Source organism: Rana temporaria, chromosome 4 (assembly GCF_905171775.1).
Source record: "Rana temporaria chromosome 4, aRanTem1.1, whole genome shotgun sequence".
Classification (NCBI taxonomy): domain Eukaryota; kingdom Metazoa; phylum Chordata; class Amphibia; order Anura; family Ranidae; genus Rana; species Rana temporaria.
This window is the reverse complement of record NC_053492.1, coordinates 473,315,731-473,332,514: the sequence shown is the minus strand read 5'-3', so window position 1 is coordinate 473,332,514 and position 16,784 is coordinate 473,315,731. Positions and strand designations below refer to the sequence as shown.

At 49.4% G+C, this 16,784-nt stretch overlaps 1 protein-coding gene across 1 annotated transcript in view; it reads right to left on the bottom strand.

Moving 5' to 3' along the window:
• Positions 1–16,784, bottom strand: part of ZFAND3 (zinc finger AN1-type containing 3) — a 264,478-nt gene that overhangs the window by 15,866 nt on the left and 231,828 nt on the right. The window contains exon 5 of the mRNA XM_040351809.1: positions 12,704–12,868. Within this exon, the coding sequence (XP_040207743.1) occupies positions 12,704–12,868 (165 nt within the window). The remainder of the gene's footprint in view (positions 1–12,703; positions 12,869–16,784) is intronic.

Genomic DNA, 16,784 nt, shown 5'->3' with positions numbered 1-16,784 from the left:
TGGGGGAGGGGAAGGTGTCACTTCGGGGAAGGCTGTTGCTTCGTTTGGAGCGGACAAGCTTTGCATGTGATAGGAAAATAAAGTCTGCTTTGCTTAGGAAGAAAAATGGGTTAACGTTGACTGCGGCATCAAAGATAGTGCGATTCATCGCTGAAAATGTAGGACTGGATCTGTCACGCCACTTACTAAAATCATCCATACAAAGGGTGAAATGATTGGTCCCTACAGGGTCTCTGCACAACGTTCCCGGGTCTCTCCACCCCATGTGCCCATTATGAGGGGTTCCCACCGTCCCTGTGCTGAGTTCTCGGGTCTGTACACCCGCTGTGCCCATTATGAGGGGTTCCCACCATCCCTGTGCTGAGTTCCCGAGCCTGTACACCTGCTGTGCCCATTATGAGGGGTTCCCACCATCCCTGTGCTGAGTTCCCGAGCCTGTACACCTGCTGTGCCCATTATGAGGGGTTGCCACCATCCCTGTGCCGAGTTCCCAGGTCTGTACACCTGCTGTGCCCGTTATGAGGGGTTCCCACCATCCCTGTGCTAAGTTCCCAGGTCTGTACACCCGCTGTGCCCACTATGAGGAGTTCCCACCATCCCTGTGCTGAGTTCCCAGGTCTGTACACCTTATGAGCCAAATATGAGAAGTTCCCACCATCCTTGCGCCAAGTTACTGGGACTGTACACCCACTGTGCCCATTATGAGGGGTTTCCACCATCCCTGTGCTGTGTTCCCAGGTCTGTACACCTGCTGTGCCCATTATGAGGGGTTCCCACCATCCCTGTGCTGAGTTCCTGGGTCTGTACACCTGCTGTGCCCATTATGAGGGGTTCCAACCATCCCTGTGCTGAGTTCCCAGGTCTGTACACCTTATGCGCCCATTATGACCAAGTTACTGGGTCTGTACACCCACTGTGCCCATTATGAGGGGTTCCCACCATCCATGTGCCCAGGTCTGTACACTTATTGTGCCCATTATGAGGGGCTCCCACCATCCCTGTGCTGAGTTCCCGGGTCTGTACACCTGCTGTGCCTGTTATGAGGGGTTCCCACCATCCCTGTGCTGAGTTCCCAGGTCTGTACACCCGCTGTGCCCATTATGAGGGGTTCCCACCATCCCTGTGCCCAGGTCTGTACACTTATTGTGCCCATTATGAGGGCTTTCCACCATCCCTGTGCTGAGTTCCCAGGTCTTCACCCCTGATGAAGTCATGTGTCACGACGTAACGCTTAGGGCGTGGCTGGATATATACCAAGGGACGGAAGTGACGCTCGGTTTGCACTTTATTCGTTTGTTATACTGCTTTTAAATGTAAGAGCCCATTTGGCCGTTCAATAAATCGTTTTAGCATACGTTTTTACGCTATGAGAGGCTCTCTTTTTGTATCTTTTTAGAAAATCTGAAGCCAGGAGATCCACATATAGTTGAAGATTTAGAAAACCACTTTTCACCACTGAAAATTGGGACCAGATGAAAGGGCCCCCGAGACCAGAGGAAAAGGCCGGGACCAGAGGAAAAGGCTGGGACCAGATGAAAGGGCCCCCGAGACCAGAGGAAAAGACTGGGACTAGAGGAAAGGGCCCCAGAGACCAGAGAAAAAGGCTGGGACCAGAGGAATGGGCCCCCGAGACCAGAGGAAAAGGCTGGGACCAGATGAAAGGGCCCCCGAGACCAGAGGAAAAGGCCGGGACCAGAGGAAAGGGCCCCCGAGACCAGAGGAAAAGGCCAGGATCAGAGGAAAGGGCACCCGATACTGAGAAAAAGACTGGGACCAGAGGAAAGGGCCCCCGAGACCAGAGGAAAAGACTGGGACCAGAGGAAAAGACTGGGACTAGACGAAAAGACTGGGACTAGCGGAAAGGGCCCCTGAGACCAGAGGAAAAAAACTGGGACTAGAGGAAAAGACTGGGACTAGCGGAAAGGGCCCCCGAGACCAGAGAAAAAGGCTGGGACCAGATGAAAGGGCCCCCGAGACTGAGGAAAAGACTGGGACCAGAGGAAAGGGCCCCGAGACCAGAGGAAAAGGCTGGGACCAGAAGAAAAGGCTGGGACCAGAGGAAAAGGCCGGGACCAGAGGAAAGGGCTGGGACCAGAGGAATGGGCCCCCGAGACCAGAGGAAAAGGCCGGGACCAGAGGAAAGGGCCCCCGAGACCAGAGGAAAAGGCCGGGACCAGAGGAAAGGGCCCCCGAGACCAGAGGAAAAGGCCGGGACCAGAGGAAAGGGCCCCCCGAGACTGAGAAAAAGACTGGGACCAGAGGAAAGGGCCCCCGAAACCAGAGGAAAAGGCTGGGACCAGATGAAAGGGCCCCCGAGACCAGAGGAAAAGACTGGGACTAGAGGAAAAGACTGGGACTAGCGGAAAGGGCCCCCGAGACCAGAGGAAAGGAGGCGGTCAGGGGGACCTTTCATGGTTTCTTGCACTGGGGCCCTAAAGATTCAAATAACATCTCTGATTTTGATGAAACTTTTTGTATCTGGATTTTCACCTTTAAAAATAAAATTGCCCCCCCCCCCCCCCATCTCCAAAGCCATACAAATCTGTTATTGAGGGAAATAAATCCGGCCCCCCCCAGCCGTGCAAAGGCCAGCGATCCGCCCGACTTCTGTAAGTTCCGATAAGCGGCGGTCTCCGGCTGTTGCGAGATTCAGCGATGAAGAGGTTAGCGGCGTTCAGACAAACTGAGAATCCTAAACAATTAGTTATTCCTCTCACCTCTCCCAGTTGGCTGGAGAAGGGCGAGCACAACTCATATTACAAATTGCTCTTTTGAAGATCAAAGCCGAGTGGAATTTGTCTGTATGCGCTGCAGATGAGATTGTAATTTAATGAATTTTTCTTTTTTTCCTCTTTCCCGTCTCTCTCTCCGCTCACCCTGGGCTTGGCAGCGTTCCCACGGTGGGCTCCGGGGTAAAGATGCATGGACGGCGAAGCACGGAAAAAAAAAACGGGGAGGTGTGAAGAAAGTGGGGGGCGGCGGCGGTGGGGAGTTCGGCGACTTCGTCCCTCCTGAGCGCTCGGCTCTGCCATTAATTGGCACCTCATTAAAAAGTAATGAAAATGACATCTTCTCTTCTCGAAGCTTCAGGCGCCGAAACGCTACAAAGGGGCCGAGCACAATTCACGACACGTTCAATTTAAATAGCGAGGGGCTCTTAAGCATTATTTATGAGATGTGATTTCCTGTCCGTGCTTAATAACCTGTTATAGAGGGGGAGAGAAAGCGCGGGGGCCCCTCAGCGCTGTTTTGCGAAAAAAAAAAAAAAAAAGTGTGCACTACGGTGAAAAAAAAAAATGGAGTCTTCAGTTCTTTTCCCTCCTTGTCACTCGCTGTTACTGTTGTCACTTTACGGCTCATTAGGCCTGAGATGAGTAGCAAGCGACAATCCCGCTGTTATCACATGTTGGCTGGCCGGGTAACAAGCTCTGGACGCAGAGATAATTTTACCCCCCCCCCTCCTCCTGCACGCAGGCAGTGCAGGCGCAGCGGTATGGAGAGAGGCGGGGGGGGGCGGGGCTGTAACACGTGTCGGGGGCAGCGCTCTTGAATCGGAGGAAGGTGCTGAATCACACGTGTAGCGGCCTTTCCAAACACGTGCAGTGCCATTTATTACATACATACGTAAAGTAGAAGAAAACTCTACAATTACCTCTGATCTAAGCTCCTTTGCAGGCACCGGCGCTAATGTAACTCACGCGCATGTGCATAAACGTCATTTCATCCCGGCACCCAGAAGATGCTGGGAGTGTACACAGATCAGTGTACACTCTACGGAAGACAGCGAACTGGAAGGTTGAAAGTCTATATTGCAGACGAAGCATAATCCCTAGAACTCATAAAGAGTGGTATAAAGCTTTATTAGTTGCTAGGATGCTGGCGTCCTCCCAACCTTAGTTGCTAGGATGCTGGCGTCCTCACAACCTTAGTTGCTATGATGCTGGCGTCCTCACAACCTTAGTCGCTAGGATGCTGGCGTCCTCACAACCTTAGTTGCTAGGATGCTGGCGTCCTCACAACCTTAGTTGCTAGGATGCTAGCGTCCTCACAACTAATGACATTGGCTGCTAGAATTCATGTGGTCTCAGTGCTGCCAGAGTCCTAGCAACCAACAATATTGGGGGGGGGGGGGGTGCAGCTCCTCACTGGCACTCAAGTTGTGCAGCTCTGTACCTGCAGCACTTCCTGGGTTTAACCACTTCAGCCCCGGACCATTACGCAGCTAAAGGACCTGGCCCCTTTTTGCGATTCGGCACTGCGTCGCTTTAACTGACAATTGCGCGGTCGTGCGGCGTGGTTCCCAAACAAAATTGGCGCCCCCCCCCCCAAATAGAGCTTTCTTTTGGTGGTATTTGATCACCTCTGCGGTTTTTATTTTTTGCGCTATAAACAAAAATAGAGCGACAATTTTGAAAAAAATACAATATTTTTAAACTTTTTGCTATAATAAATATCCCCCAAAAATATATATAAAAAAATCTTTTTTTTCCCTCAGTTTAGGCCGAAACGTATTCTTCTACATATTTTCGGTAAAAAAAACAAAACGCAATAAGCGTTTATTGATTGGTTTGCGCAAAATGTATAGCGTCTACCAAATAGGGGATAGTTTTATTGCATTTTTATTAATATTTTTTTTTCTAGTAATGGCGGCGATCAGCGATTTTTATCGTGACTGCGACATTATGGTGGACACATCGGACACAATTGTCATTTTTACAGCGAACAGTGCTATAAAAATGCACTGGGTTACTGTAAAAAATACACTGGCAGTGAAGGGGTTAACCAGGAGGGAGCGCTGTAGGGGTTAAGTGTGCCCTAAGGGAGTGTTCTTACTGTGGAGGGGGCGTGGCTGTGCATGTGACGTCGCTGATCGTCGTTCCCTAACACAGGGAACAGACTATCAGTGACAGCCACACTAGGAAGCACGGGGAGAGGTTTGTTTACACTTACCTCTCCCCGTTCTTCCTCTCTGTGACCCGATCACGGGACACCGACGGCGATCGGGTCCGCTGTTCCCGCGGGGATGGTCACGGAGAAGAGGGCTCTTAAAGGGGGCGTACATGTACGCCCTTGTGCCCAGCCATGCCATTTTGTCGACGTTGGTGATGGGACGCTGAGTGTTCTATGTGGAATGGTTAACACCGGTATCAGCTTACTGTAAGCTCAGTGTCTTAATGGATATTTGAGCATTCTTTCAAGAGGGAGAAAAACTTTTTGTGTTTTTTTATATGTTTGCAATCTATTTCAAATTTGTATGTGATACAATGAACGCACAACACATCCAATCTTTAAGCAGATGGGCTACAGCAGCAGAAGATCACACAGGGTGCCACTCCTGTCAACTAAGAATAGGAAACTGAGGCTACAATTGGCACAGGATCTCTGAGGAACGTTTCCAACACCTTGTTGTATCTATTCCACCAAGAATGAAGGCCAAAGGGGGTCCAACCCGCTACTAGCAAGGGGGGACCTAATAAAGTGTCCGGTGAGTGTGTATTCTGTAATTATATTTAAACATTTTTAACCGTTGTTCATGTGAAAAGTGCAGACTAGGGATGTCCCGATACCGATACTAGTATAGTTATCGGTACCGATACCGAGCATTTCCCCGAGTACTTGGGGAGTTGCAAGCACTGATCTGCCCCCTTTTCAGCTGTTTCGGTTAAAGTTATACAGCGGTGATCGGTGCTTGTAACTCCCCCAAAGCCGCACCGATCCCCGCCGACTGTCCCCCTCTGTGCTGTCCTCCCCCCTCCATGCCATCTTTCCCCCTCCGTGCCATCTTTTCCCCCCTCCGTGCTCCCCCCCTCCGTGCTGTCTTCCCCCCCTCCGTGCTGTCTCTCCCCCCCCCCCCCGTGCTCCATGCTGTCTTCTCCCCCCTCCGTGCTGTCTTCTCCCCCCCTCCGTGCTGTCTTCTCCCCCCTTCCTTGCTGTCTTCTCCCCCCTTCCTTGCTGTCTTCTCCCCCCCTCCTTGCTGTCTTCTCCCCCCCTCCTTGCCATCTTCTCCCCCCTCCTTGCTGTCTTCCCCCCCACTTTGTGCTGTCTTCTCCCCCCCCCCTTCGTGCTGTCCCCCCCTCCGTGCTGTCCCCCCCTCCATGCTGTCTTCTCCCCCTCTCCATGCTGTCTTCTTCCCCCCCTCCGTGCTGTCTTCTCCCCCCCCCTCCGTGCTTTCTTCCCCCCACCTCCGTGCTGTCTTCTCCCCCCCTCAATGCTGTCTTCTCCCCCCCGTCCGTGCTGTCTTATCCCTCCCTCCGTGCTGTCCTCTCCCCCCCTCCGTGCTCTGCGCTGTCTCCCCCCCCTCCGTGCTCCGTCCTGTCTTCTCCCCCCCTCCGTGCTGTCTTCTCCCCCCTTCCTTGCTGTCTTCCTTGCTGTCTTCTCCCCCCCTCCTTGCCATCTTCTCCCCCCTCCTTGCTGTCTTTCCCCCCACTTTGTGCTGTCTTCTCCCCCCCCTTCGTGCTGTCCCCCCCTCCGTGCTGTCTCCCCCCCTCCGTGCTGTCTTCTCCCCCTCTCCATGCTGTCTTCTTCCCCCCCTCCGTGCTGTCTTCTCCCCCCCCCCCTCCGTGCTGTCTCCCCCCCCTCCGTGCTTTCTTCCCCCCACCTCCGTGCTTTCTTCCCCCCACCTCCGTGCTGTCTTCTCCCCCCCGTCCGTGCTGTCTTCTCCCCCCCGTCCGTGCTGTCTTCTCCCCCCCGTCCGTGCTGTCTTATCCCTCCCTCCGTGCTGTCCTCTCCCCCCCCTCCGTGCTCCGCGCTGTCTCCCCCCCTCCGTGCTCCGTCCTGTCTTCTCCCCCCCTCCGTGCTGTCTTCTCCCCCCTCAATTTTTCAGGATGGAGAGCGGAGGTAGGAGCCGCTAAACCCGGCTCCTACCTTTTCCGAATGGACAGTGATCACTGACTCTGTCCATTCACATAACAGCATCGTAACCTGTGTTTACGATGCTTCAGTTTAGGAATGGAGAGGAGCTTCTCTCCATTCATTTTAGCTGACGCTGCAGAGAAAGGGACTGGGGAATCTGTGTCCTTAGTCCCTTTCTCTGTCTTAAAGGGGAGATGTCAGAAGTCTGTTAAAGGGGAGTTCCACCCCCAATTTCACTTTTTAAATATAAATACCCCTGTAATACACAAGCTTAATGTATTCTAGTAAAGTTAGTCTGTAAACTAAGGTCCGTTTTGTTAGGTTGTTACAGCATTTAGATAGTTTATAATCTAGGAATAGACCCTGGCCATCTTAAGTGTGGGCATCATGAAGCCAGACTGTATGACTTCCTGGATTTCAGCTTTGCATATCTCGCACATGCTCAGTGCACAAGCAATGTAATAGGTTTCAGTCAGGTTTGCAAGGACTACTGGGAAACATGATGCCTATCCCAGAAACCCTTGCAAATAGCCTAGGCAAATAAGGAGGAGGAAGTAATGAAGGACTACAAAATAAAGGTATTTACAAGCAACAAATTAAATAAAAATTGTCCATTCTGAACACTATGAGATTAGAGCATGCAGCACAGACAAACATAAAAAAATGGGTGGAACTCCACTTTAAGACCAAAGTCTCCCAAAGTCGGGAACAAAGTCTTTCTGAGGTTTGCCAAGGTCAGCCTAGGTGTCCTCGGGCCTTTTTGGCCGTTTCCGAGGCTCTCCCTGAAATCGCGGTAAAAATCGTGGTAAAATCGCGCAACTTTAAAGTCGCATCAGTGTGAAAGGGGCCTTATATGTAGATTCACAAAGAGTTAGGCCGGCTTATCAGTAGATAAGCCGACCTAACTCAGAATCTACGCCGACTTATGTTTAAGTGTATGCTCAAACAGAGATACGCTTAAACATATCTAAGATACGACGGCTTGAGCCGTCCTATCTTAGGTTGCAATATTGAGGCTGGCCGCTAGGTGGCGCTTCCATTGCGGTCGGCATAGAATATGCAAATTAGTAGATACGCCGATTCACGAACGTACGCCCGGCCGACGCAGTACTTTTACGCCGTTTACGTAAGAGATAGGCCGCGTAAAGTTAGAGCTAGGCCCTAGTTGGAATAGCAAATGTTAAGTATGGCCGCCGTTCCCGCGTCGAAATTAGAAATTTTTACGTCGTTTGCGTAAGTCGTCCGTGAATAGGGATTTACGTCATTACGTCCACGTCGAAATCAATAGGCCCGTGCGGTGTACTTAGCCGCAATGCACACTGGGAAATGTAGGTGCCCGGCGCATGCGCAGTTAAAAAAAAACTTCAAAAACGTAAGGCCAAGCTCCATTAACATAAAACACGCCCCCTTACACACATTTGAATTAGGCGCCCTTACGCCCGCCCGCTTTAGGCTACGCCGCCGTAACTTAGCAGGCAAGTACTTTGAGAATCAAGTACTTGCCTAGCTAACTTACGGCGGCGTAGCCTAAACACGCTAAGCTACGCCGCCTTAAAGTTAAGGCAATCTCTGTGGATCTACCTATTAGTGTTTCTACCTACTTTAGGGAAAATCAGGCCTTTGGTGGTAAGTCCTTTTGCTAATTGGTGGATCTGTCAACATTGGAATTCCTGTGATAATTATTCATGTGCTATCTGATGTATATTTATACTATATTTTTCTCTTTTCATATTTGTATAGTTGCTCCTTTTGTCTATGGTTGACGCAATACATCCCCTGATGAAGCCTAGAGGCGAAACATGTCAGGAAGTACGTATGATCACTCAACCCTCAGCAAACATTCAGTGCAACCAATACTCGGAATTACTCCACATTAACCACTTAAGGACCGCCTCCTGCACATATACGTCGGCAGAATGGCACGGCTGGGCACATGTACGTACAGGTACGTCCTGTACTAGTACCCAGCCGTGGGTCGCGGGCGCACTCCCGCGACCCGGTCCGAAGCTCCGGGACCGCGGGTCACGCGGACCCGATCGCCTCTGGAGTGCGGCGATCGGTCCCCGGAGCTGAAGAACGGGGAGAGCAGTATGTATACACGGTTTCCCCGTTCTTCACTGTGGCGGCGCATCGATCGAGTGATCCCTTTTATAGGGAGACTCGATCAATGACGTCAGTCCTACAGCCACTCCCCCTACAGTTGTAAACACACACTAGGTGAAACAAAACTCCTTCAGCGCCCCCTTGTGGTTTACTCCCAAACTGCAACTGTCATTTTCACACTAATTAGTGCAATTTAAATGCATTTTTTGCTGTGAAAATGACAATGGTCCCAAAAATTTGTCAAAATTGTCCGAAGTGTCCGCCATAATGTCGCAGTCACGGAAAAAAAATCGCTGATCGCCACCATAAGTAGTAAAAATTTTTTTTTTTATAAAAATGCAGTAAAACTATCCCCTATTTTGTAAACACTATAAATTTTGTGCAAACCAACCGATAAACGCTTATTGCGATTTTTTTTACCAAAAATAGGTAGAAGAATACGTATCGGCCTAAACTGAGGGAAAAAAAACGTTTTTTTATACATTTTTGGGGATATTTATTACAGAAAAAGTAAAAAATATTGAATTTTTTTCAAAATTGTCGCTCTATTTTTGTTTATAGCGCAAAAAATAAAAACCGCAGAGGTGATCAAATACCACCAAAAGAAATCTCTATTTGTGGGAAAAAAAAGGACGCCAATTTTGTTTGGGAGCCGCGTCGCACGACCGCGCAATTGTCTGTTAAAGCGACGCAGTGCCGAATTGTAAAAACCCCTTGGGTCATTTAGCAGCATATTGGTCCGGTCCTTAAGTCGTTAAATGACTCCTTTTTTAAACACATTTCGTATAATTAAACAAACTTTTTGTATTTTATTTAGTGTATTTGAGGTTTCCATTGTTATGGTATTATATGATTAAGCACCGCGATCGTCTCCTTTCTTTCTAATTCATATATATGTATGTAGACTATAAACATTCTCGGAGTCAGAGATTGGGTCACGCTCATTATGAGGGGCCCCGGGAAGAGTCACGTGTAGAAGACAATGCAGATGTTGGGGGCAAGACGGAGGGCTCCTGAGGGCCCTTTTCTGAGGTCGTGTTCCACAATCCCGGGGTATTTGTAGATTAGAAAACTAATGATGGAACTTTATAAACTCATTAATTAGATTTTTAGGCTTCAGGCTAATTGGTTCTGATGAGCATTTTATGGTAATTATTGAGCCAGAATCAGAAACGTTCTCGTCTGCCGTGGTGACCCCAATAATGAGGCAGAACAATCTGCTGAACTTATTTCCTAAATAAAGCTTCTGATGACAGCGCCAAAAAAATGTCCCCTGTGCCGTGATCACCGTCTGTACCTACTGAGTGTTATCCCAAACACCACATCCCAGCCCAATGGAAAGGAGCAGAGTCCTCCAGCAGAGCAGAGTATTTCAGGAGAGGAGAGTTATAGAGGAAGGAGCAGAGTCCTCCAGCAGTGCAGAGTATTTCAGGAGAGGAGAGTCATAGAGGAAGGAGCAGAGTCCTCCAGCAGAGCAGAGTATCTCAGGAGAGGAGAGTCATAGAGGAAGGAGCAGAGTCCTCCAGCAGAGTATTTCAGGAGAGGAGAGTTATAGAGGAAGGAGCAGAGTCCTCCAGCAGAGCAGAGTATCTCAGGAGAGGAGAGTTATAGAGGAAGGAGCAGAGTCCTCCAGCAGAGTATTTCAGGAGAGGAGAGTTATGGAGGAAGGAGCAGAGTCCTCCAGCAGAGCAGAGTATCTCAGGAGAGGAGAGTTATAGAGGAAGGAGCAGAGTCCTCCAGCAGAGTATCTCAGGAGAGGAGAGTTATAGAGGAAGGAGCAGAGTCCTCCAGCAGAGCAGAGTATTTCAGGAGAGGAGAGTTATAGAAGAAGGAGCAGAGTCCTCCAGCAGTGCAGAGTATCTCAGGAGAGGAGAGTTATAGAGGAAGGAGCAGAGCAGAGTATTTCAGGAGAGGAGAGTTATAGAGGAAGGAGCAGAGTCCTCCAGCAGAGCAGAGTATTTCAGGAGAGGAGAGTTATAGAGGAAGGAGCAGAGTCCTCCAGCAGAGCAGAGTATTTCAGGAGAGGAGAGTTATAGAGGAAGGAGCAGAGTCCTCCAGCAGTGCAGAGTATTTCAGGAGAGGAGAGTTATAGAGGAAGGAGCAGAGTCCTCCAGCAGAGCAGAGTATTTCAGGAGAGGAGGGTTATAGAGGAAGGAGCAGAGTCCTCCAGCAGAGCAGAGTATTTCAGGAGAGGAGGGTTATAGAGGAAGGAGCAGAGTCCTCCAGCAGAGTATATCAGGAGAGGAAAGTTATAGAGGAAGGAGCAGAGTCCTCCAGCAGTGCAGAGTATTTCAGGAGAGGAGAGTTCTGGAGGAAGGAGCAGAGTCCTCCAGCAGTGCAGAGTATTTTTAGGAGAGGAGAGTTATAGAGGAAGGAGCAGAGTCCTCCAGCAGTGCAGAGTATTTCAGGAGAGGAGAGTTATAGAGGAAGGAGCAGAGTCCTCCAGCAGAGCAGAGTCCTCCAGCAGTGGAGAGTTATAAAGGAAAGAGGCAGAGTCCTCCAGCAGAGTATTTCAGGAGAGGAGAGTTATAGAAGGAAGGAGCAGAGTCCTCCAGCAGTGCAGAGTATTTCAGGAGAGGAGAGTTATAGAGGAAGGAGCAGAGTCCTCCAGCAGAGCAGAGTATTTCAGGAGAGGAGAGTTATAGAGGAAGGAGCAGAGTCCTCCAGCAGAGCAGAGTATTTCAGAAGAGGAGAGTTATAGAGGAAGGAGCAGAGTCCTCTAGCAGTGCAGAGTATTTCAGGAGAGGAGAGTTATAGAGGAAGGAGCAGAGTCCTCCAGCAGAGCAGAGTATTTCAGAAGAGGAGAGTTATAGAGGAAGGAGCAGAGTCCTCTAGCAGAGCAGAGTATTTCAAGAGAGGAGGTTATAGAGGAAGGAGCAGAGTCCTCCAGCAGAGCAGAGTATTTCAGGAGAGGAGGGTTATAGAGGAAGGAGCAGAGTCCTCCAGCAGAGCAGAGTATTTCAGGAGAGGAGGGTTATAGAGGAAGGAGCAGAGTCCTCCAGCAGAGTATATCAGGAGAGGAAAGTTATAGAGGAAGGAGCAGAGTCCTCCAGCAGTGCAGAGTATTTCAGGAGAGGAGAGTTATAGAGGAAGGAGCAGAGTCCTCCAGCAGTGCAGAGTATTTCAGGAGAGGAGAGTTATAGAGGAAGGAGCAGAGTCCTCGAGCAGAGTATTTCAGGAGAGGAGAGTTATAGAGGAAGGAGCAGAGTCCTCCAGCAGAGTATTTCAGGAGAGGAGAGTTATAGAGGAAGGAGCAGAGTCCTCCAGCAGTGCAGAGTATCTCAGGAGAGGAGAGTTATAGAGGAAGGAGCAGAGTCCTCCAGCAGTGCAGAGTATTTCAGGAGAGGAGAGTTATAGAGGAAGGAGCAGAGTCCTCCAGCAGAGCAGAGTATTTCAGGAGAGGAGAGTTATAGAGGAAGGAGCAGAGTCCTCCAGCAGTGCAGAGTATTTTAGGAGAGGAGAGTTATAGAGGAAGGAGCAGAGTCCTCCAGCAGAGTATTTCAGGAGAGGAGAGTTATAGAGGAAGGAGCAGAGTCCTCCAGCAGTGCAGAGTGGCTGGTTCCTCACGAACCGGCCAAATTTTGATCCTTCTATGGTCCGCTTCACAGTCCCCCTTCCACATAGACCAGCATTGTTTCCTCCTCCCAGCTCTGTCCATATTCTGCCCCTTAGTTCAGTGAGCTCCACAAATCTGTCGGGCCCCTAGGCACCTAAACCCGTCCCCCGCACCCCAGAAAATGACACTCACCGCAGCGACACGAGCCCAGCTCCTGTTGTACCAACTCCAGCTTTATCTGGCAGCGGTAGCAGCGGCGGCGGCTCTTCTGTTTGGGGCGGTTACAGTCGGGCCCTTCGTCGCCGTCTAGTAGTCGAGGCCGTTTCATTGGAGATGGTTCGTCCTCTGACTGGGAATCTGGAGCAGAAAAATAAATAGGCAATACTTAATACACAGGAACATCTTAAAGTGGACCTGTCAGTAACAAGTCTGCATGAATAAATCCCTGACCCTGCAATTTATAGGAACGCGATCGTCCCAAATTTTTTGGTCAAAGGTTGGGACATCTCAGATTTACATTTTTGACCTTTCCATAGATACGTAAATTCTTTGTGTGTTCAATAAGACAGGAAATGAGCTGGTGGCTTCCTATGGGTAGGGACTTGGAAGTCTAGTGGCTTCCTATGGGTAGGAACTTGGGGGTCTAGTGGCTTCCTATGGGTAGGGACTTGGAGGTCTAGTGGCTTCCTATGGGTAGGGACTTGGAGATCTAGTGGTTTTCTATGGGTATGGACTTGAAGGACTAGTGGCATCTTTTGGGTAGGGATAAGTGGGGACTAGTGGCTTCCAATGGGTAGGGACTTGGAGGTCTAGTGGCTTCTTATGGGTAGGGACTTGGAGATCTAGTGGTTTTCTATGGGTATGGACTTGAAGGACTAGTGGCATCTTTTGGGTAGGGATAAGTGGGGACTAGTGGCTTCCAATGGGTAGGGACTTGGAGGTCTAGTGGCTTCTTATGGGTAGGGACTTGGAGGTCTAGTGGTTTTCTATGGGTATGGATTTGGAGGACTAGTGGCATCCTTTGTGTAGGGATTTAGGGGACTAGTGGCTTTCTATAGGTAGGGGCTTAGGGGACTAGTGGCTTCCTATGGGTAGGGATTTGGAGAACTAGTGGCTTCATCTAAGTAAGGACTTGAAAAACTAGTGGCTTCCTATAGGTAGGGAACGTGATGGACTTGTGGCCTCATATGCGTAGGGAGAACTAGTGGCTTCAAATCTTTGGAGACTTGAAGGACTAGTGGTTTCCTATTGGTAGGGACTTGAGAAACTAGTGGCTTTACTATGTATAGGGACCTGGAGGACTAGTGGCTTCCTATGGGTAGGAACTTGGGGGACTAGTGGCTTCCTATGGGTAGGAACTTGGGGGACTAGTGGCTTTACTATGTATAGGGACCTGGAGGACTGGTGGCTTCATATCTGTAGGAACTTGAAGGACTAGTGTCTTTCTACAAGTAGGGACTATGTATAGGGACTTGGAGGACTAGTGGCTTCCTATGGATAGTGACCTAGAGGAGTAGTGGCTTTCTTATGGGTTGGAACCTGAAGGACCAGTGGCTTCATATGGGTAAGGACTTACAGGACTATTGGCTTCTTATGGATAGAAACTTGGGAAGACTATTGGCTTCCTATGGGTAGAAACTTGGGAAGACTATTGGCTTCCTATGGGTAGAAACTTGGGAAGACTATTGGCTTCCTATGGGTAGGACCTTGAAGTATTAGTGGGTTTTCTACGAATAGGGACTTGGAAAACTATTGACTTCATATGGTAGGAAATTGGAGAACTAGTGGCTTCATACGAGTAGGGACTTGGAGAACTAGTGGTTTTATATAGGTGGGGCCTTGGAGAACTAGCAGCTTAATATGAGTGGGGACTTGGAGGACTAGTGGTCTTGTATGGGTGAGGACTAGTGGCTTCATATAGTAGGGACTTGGAAGACTAGTGCTTTCTATGGGCAGGGACTTGAAGGACTATTGGCTTTCTATGGGTAGGGACATGGAGAACCAACTAGTGTCTTCATATGGTAGGGTCTTTGGAAGACTAGTGCTTTCTATGGGCAGGGACTTGAAGGACTGTTGGGTTTCTATGGGTAGGGACATGGAGAACCAACTAGTGTCTTCATATGGTAGGGTATTTGGAGGACTAGTGACTGCTGCAGCCTCTAATGCACATTGTGAGAAGCTCAAAGTGTGCGGTGGAAGACTAGTGCTTTCTATGGGCAGGGACTTGGACTGTTGGGTTTCTATGGGTAGGGACATGGAGAACCAACTAGTGGCTTCATATGGTAGGGACATGGAGAACCAACTAGTGGCTTCATATGGTAGGGACATGGAGAACCAACTAGTGGCTTCATATGGTAGGGTATTTGGAGGACTAGTGACTGCTGCAGCTTCTAATGCACATTGTGAGAAGCTCACAGTGTGCGGTGGAATCAGAGGAAGCCGTTTCAGTCCAGGAGAGGAGCCGGTACAATTATGCAAACCTGAAAGGAAGGCCGGAGGGAGGATTGAACAGCAATCACTGAAATAACAGAATGATACATATGTAAAGTAGGCGGGGCACCGGCTCTCAGTCCGGTCACATAAAAGCGATTTCCCATAAGTCATTAAACCAGAAATAAAATCGGAGGGCCCCCATAATGCTCAGGAGGGCGACTCTCAGAACTCGCTGGTTTTCCCGGCTCCCCGCACTGCCGCTACCTGACAAATCAAACGATCGGTATGCAAAGCATGCACATTAGCGCGATGAGAAGTGTGAAGTGGAAACTCTTGAAATGTTCCTGTGACAAGTCAAGAGCCGCTGACCCCAAAATGAATCTAATTATGTTTTTCCCAGAAAGGCGTGTTTATTCCGAGGACACAAGACGCTTCTCCAATGATAAAAACAAGGAGGTCGCATCCCCGAAAACGGCATCTCACCCAACGCTTGGCAGCAGCCGGCTCACACGAAGAGCACCTGTCACCTTCATGCTTCCAGTCTGACATACCTGGATACACGCTGATCTCACCGTTATTATGTGCAATAATGAATGGAAAAATACCGCGCTAAACCTATTAACAAAATATTTAAGGCCCCTTTCACATTGGGGCGTTTTTCATGGGGTACAGCGCTAAAAATAGCGCTGCTATACCGCATGAAAAATCATGCCCTGTAGTGTTCAATGTGAAAGCCCGAAGGCTTTCACACTGAAGCGGTGCGCTAGCAGGAGCGCTCCAAAAGTCCTGCTAGCCGCATCTTTACCGCGGTATAGGAGCGGTGTGTTCACCGCTCCTATACCGCGCCTTCCCATTGAAATCAATGGGAAACCGCGGTAATACCGCAGTAATACTTAACCCTTTTTCGGCCGCTAGCGGGGGTTAAAACCTCACCGCTAGCGCCCGAATATCGCGGTAAATACGACAGTATAGCGGCGCTACAAATAGCGCGGCTATACCGTCACTGCGGCTGCACGCCTCAATGTGAATGCAGCCTTACTACTTCCTGACCTGCCGCCGCAGTTCTACGGCGGCAGGTCGGCTCCCCTGCGCGAGAGCCCGTACAATAACGTCAGCTCTCTTAGCGGCCACTAGGGGCGCGCGCGTGCGTGCCCCCCCGCTCGTCCCCGACTCCCGCGCGGGTGCCCGGCGGGGGCGATCGCTCGTTACAAAGTGGGGACCGGAAGCTGTGTGTGTAAACACACAGCTCCTGGTCCTGTCAGGGGGACAAATGCCTTACAATGTATGAACAGCGATCAGTCATTTCCCCTAGTGAGGCCACCCCCCCTACAGTTAGAACACGCCCAGGCAACATACTTGACCCCTTCCCCACCCCCTAGTGTTAACCCCTTCACTGCCAGTGACATTTTTATAGTAATCAAAGCATTTTTATAGCACTGATCGCTATAAAAATGCCAATGGTCCCAAAAATGTGTCATAAGTGTCCGCCATAATGTCGCAGGACCGAAAAAAAAAAAAAATCGCTGATCGCTGCCATTACTAGTAAAAGAAAAATATTCATAAAAAGGCCATAAAACTATCCCCTATTTTGTAAACGCTATAACTTTTTCGCAAACTAATCAATAAACGTTTATTGCAATTTTTTTTTGCAATTTTTTTTTTACGAAAAATATGTAGAAGAATACGTATCGACCTAAACTGAGGAAGTTTTTTTTTTTAATATATTTTTGGGGGATATTTATTATAGCAAAAAGTAAACAATATTCATTTTTTTCAAAATTGTCGCTCCATTTTTGTTTATAGCGCAAAAAATAAAAACCGCAGAGGTGATCAAATACCA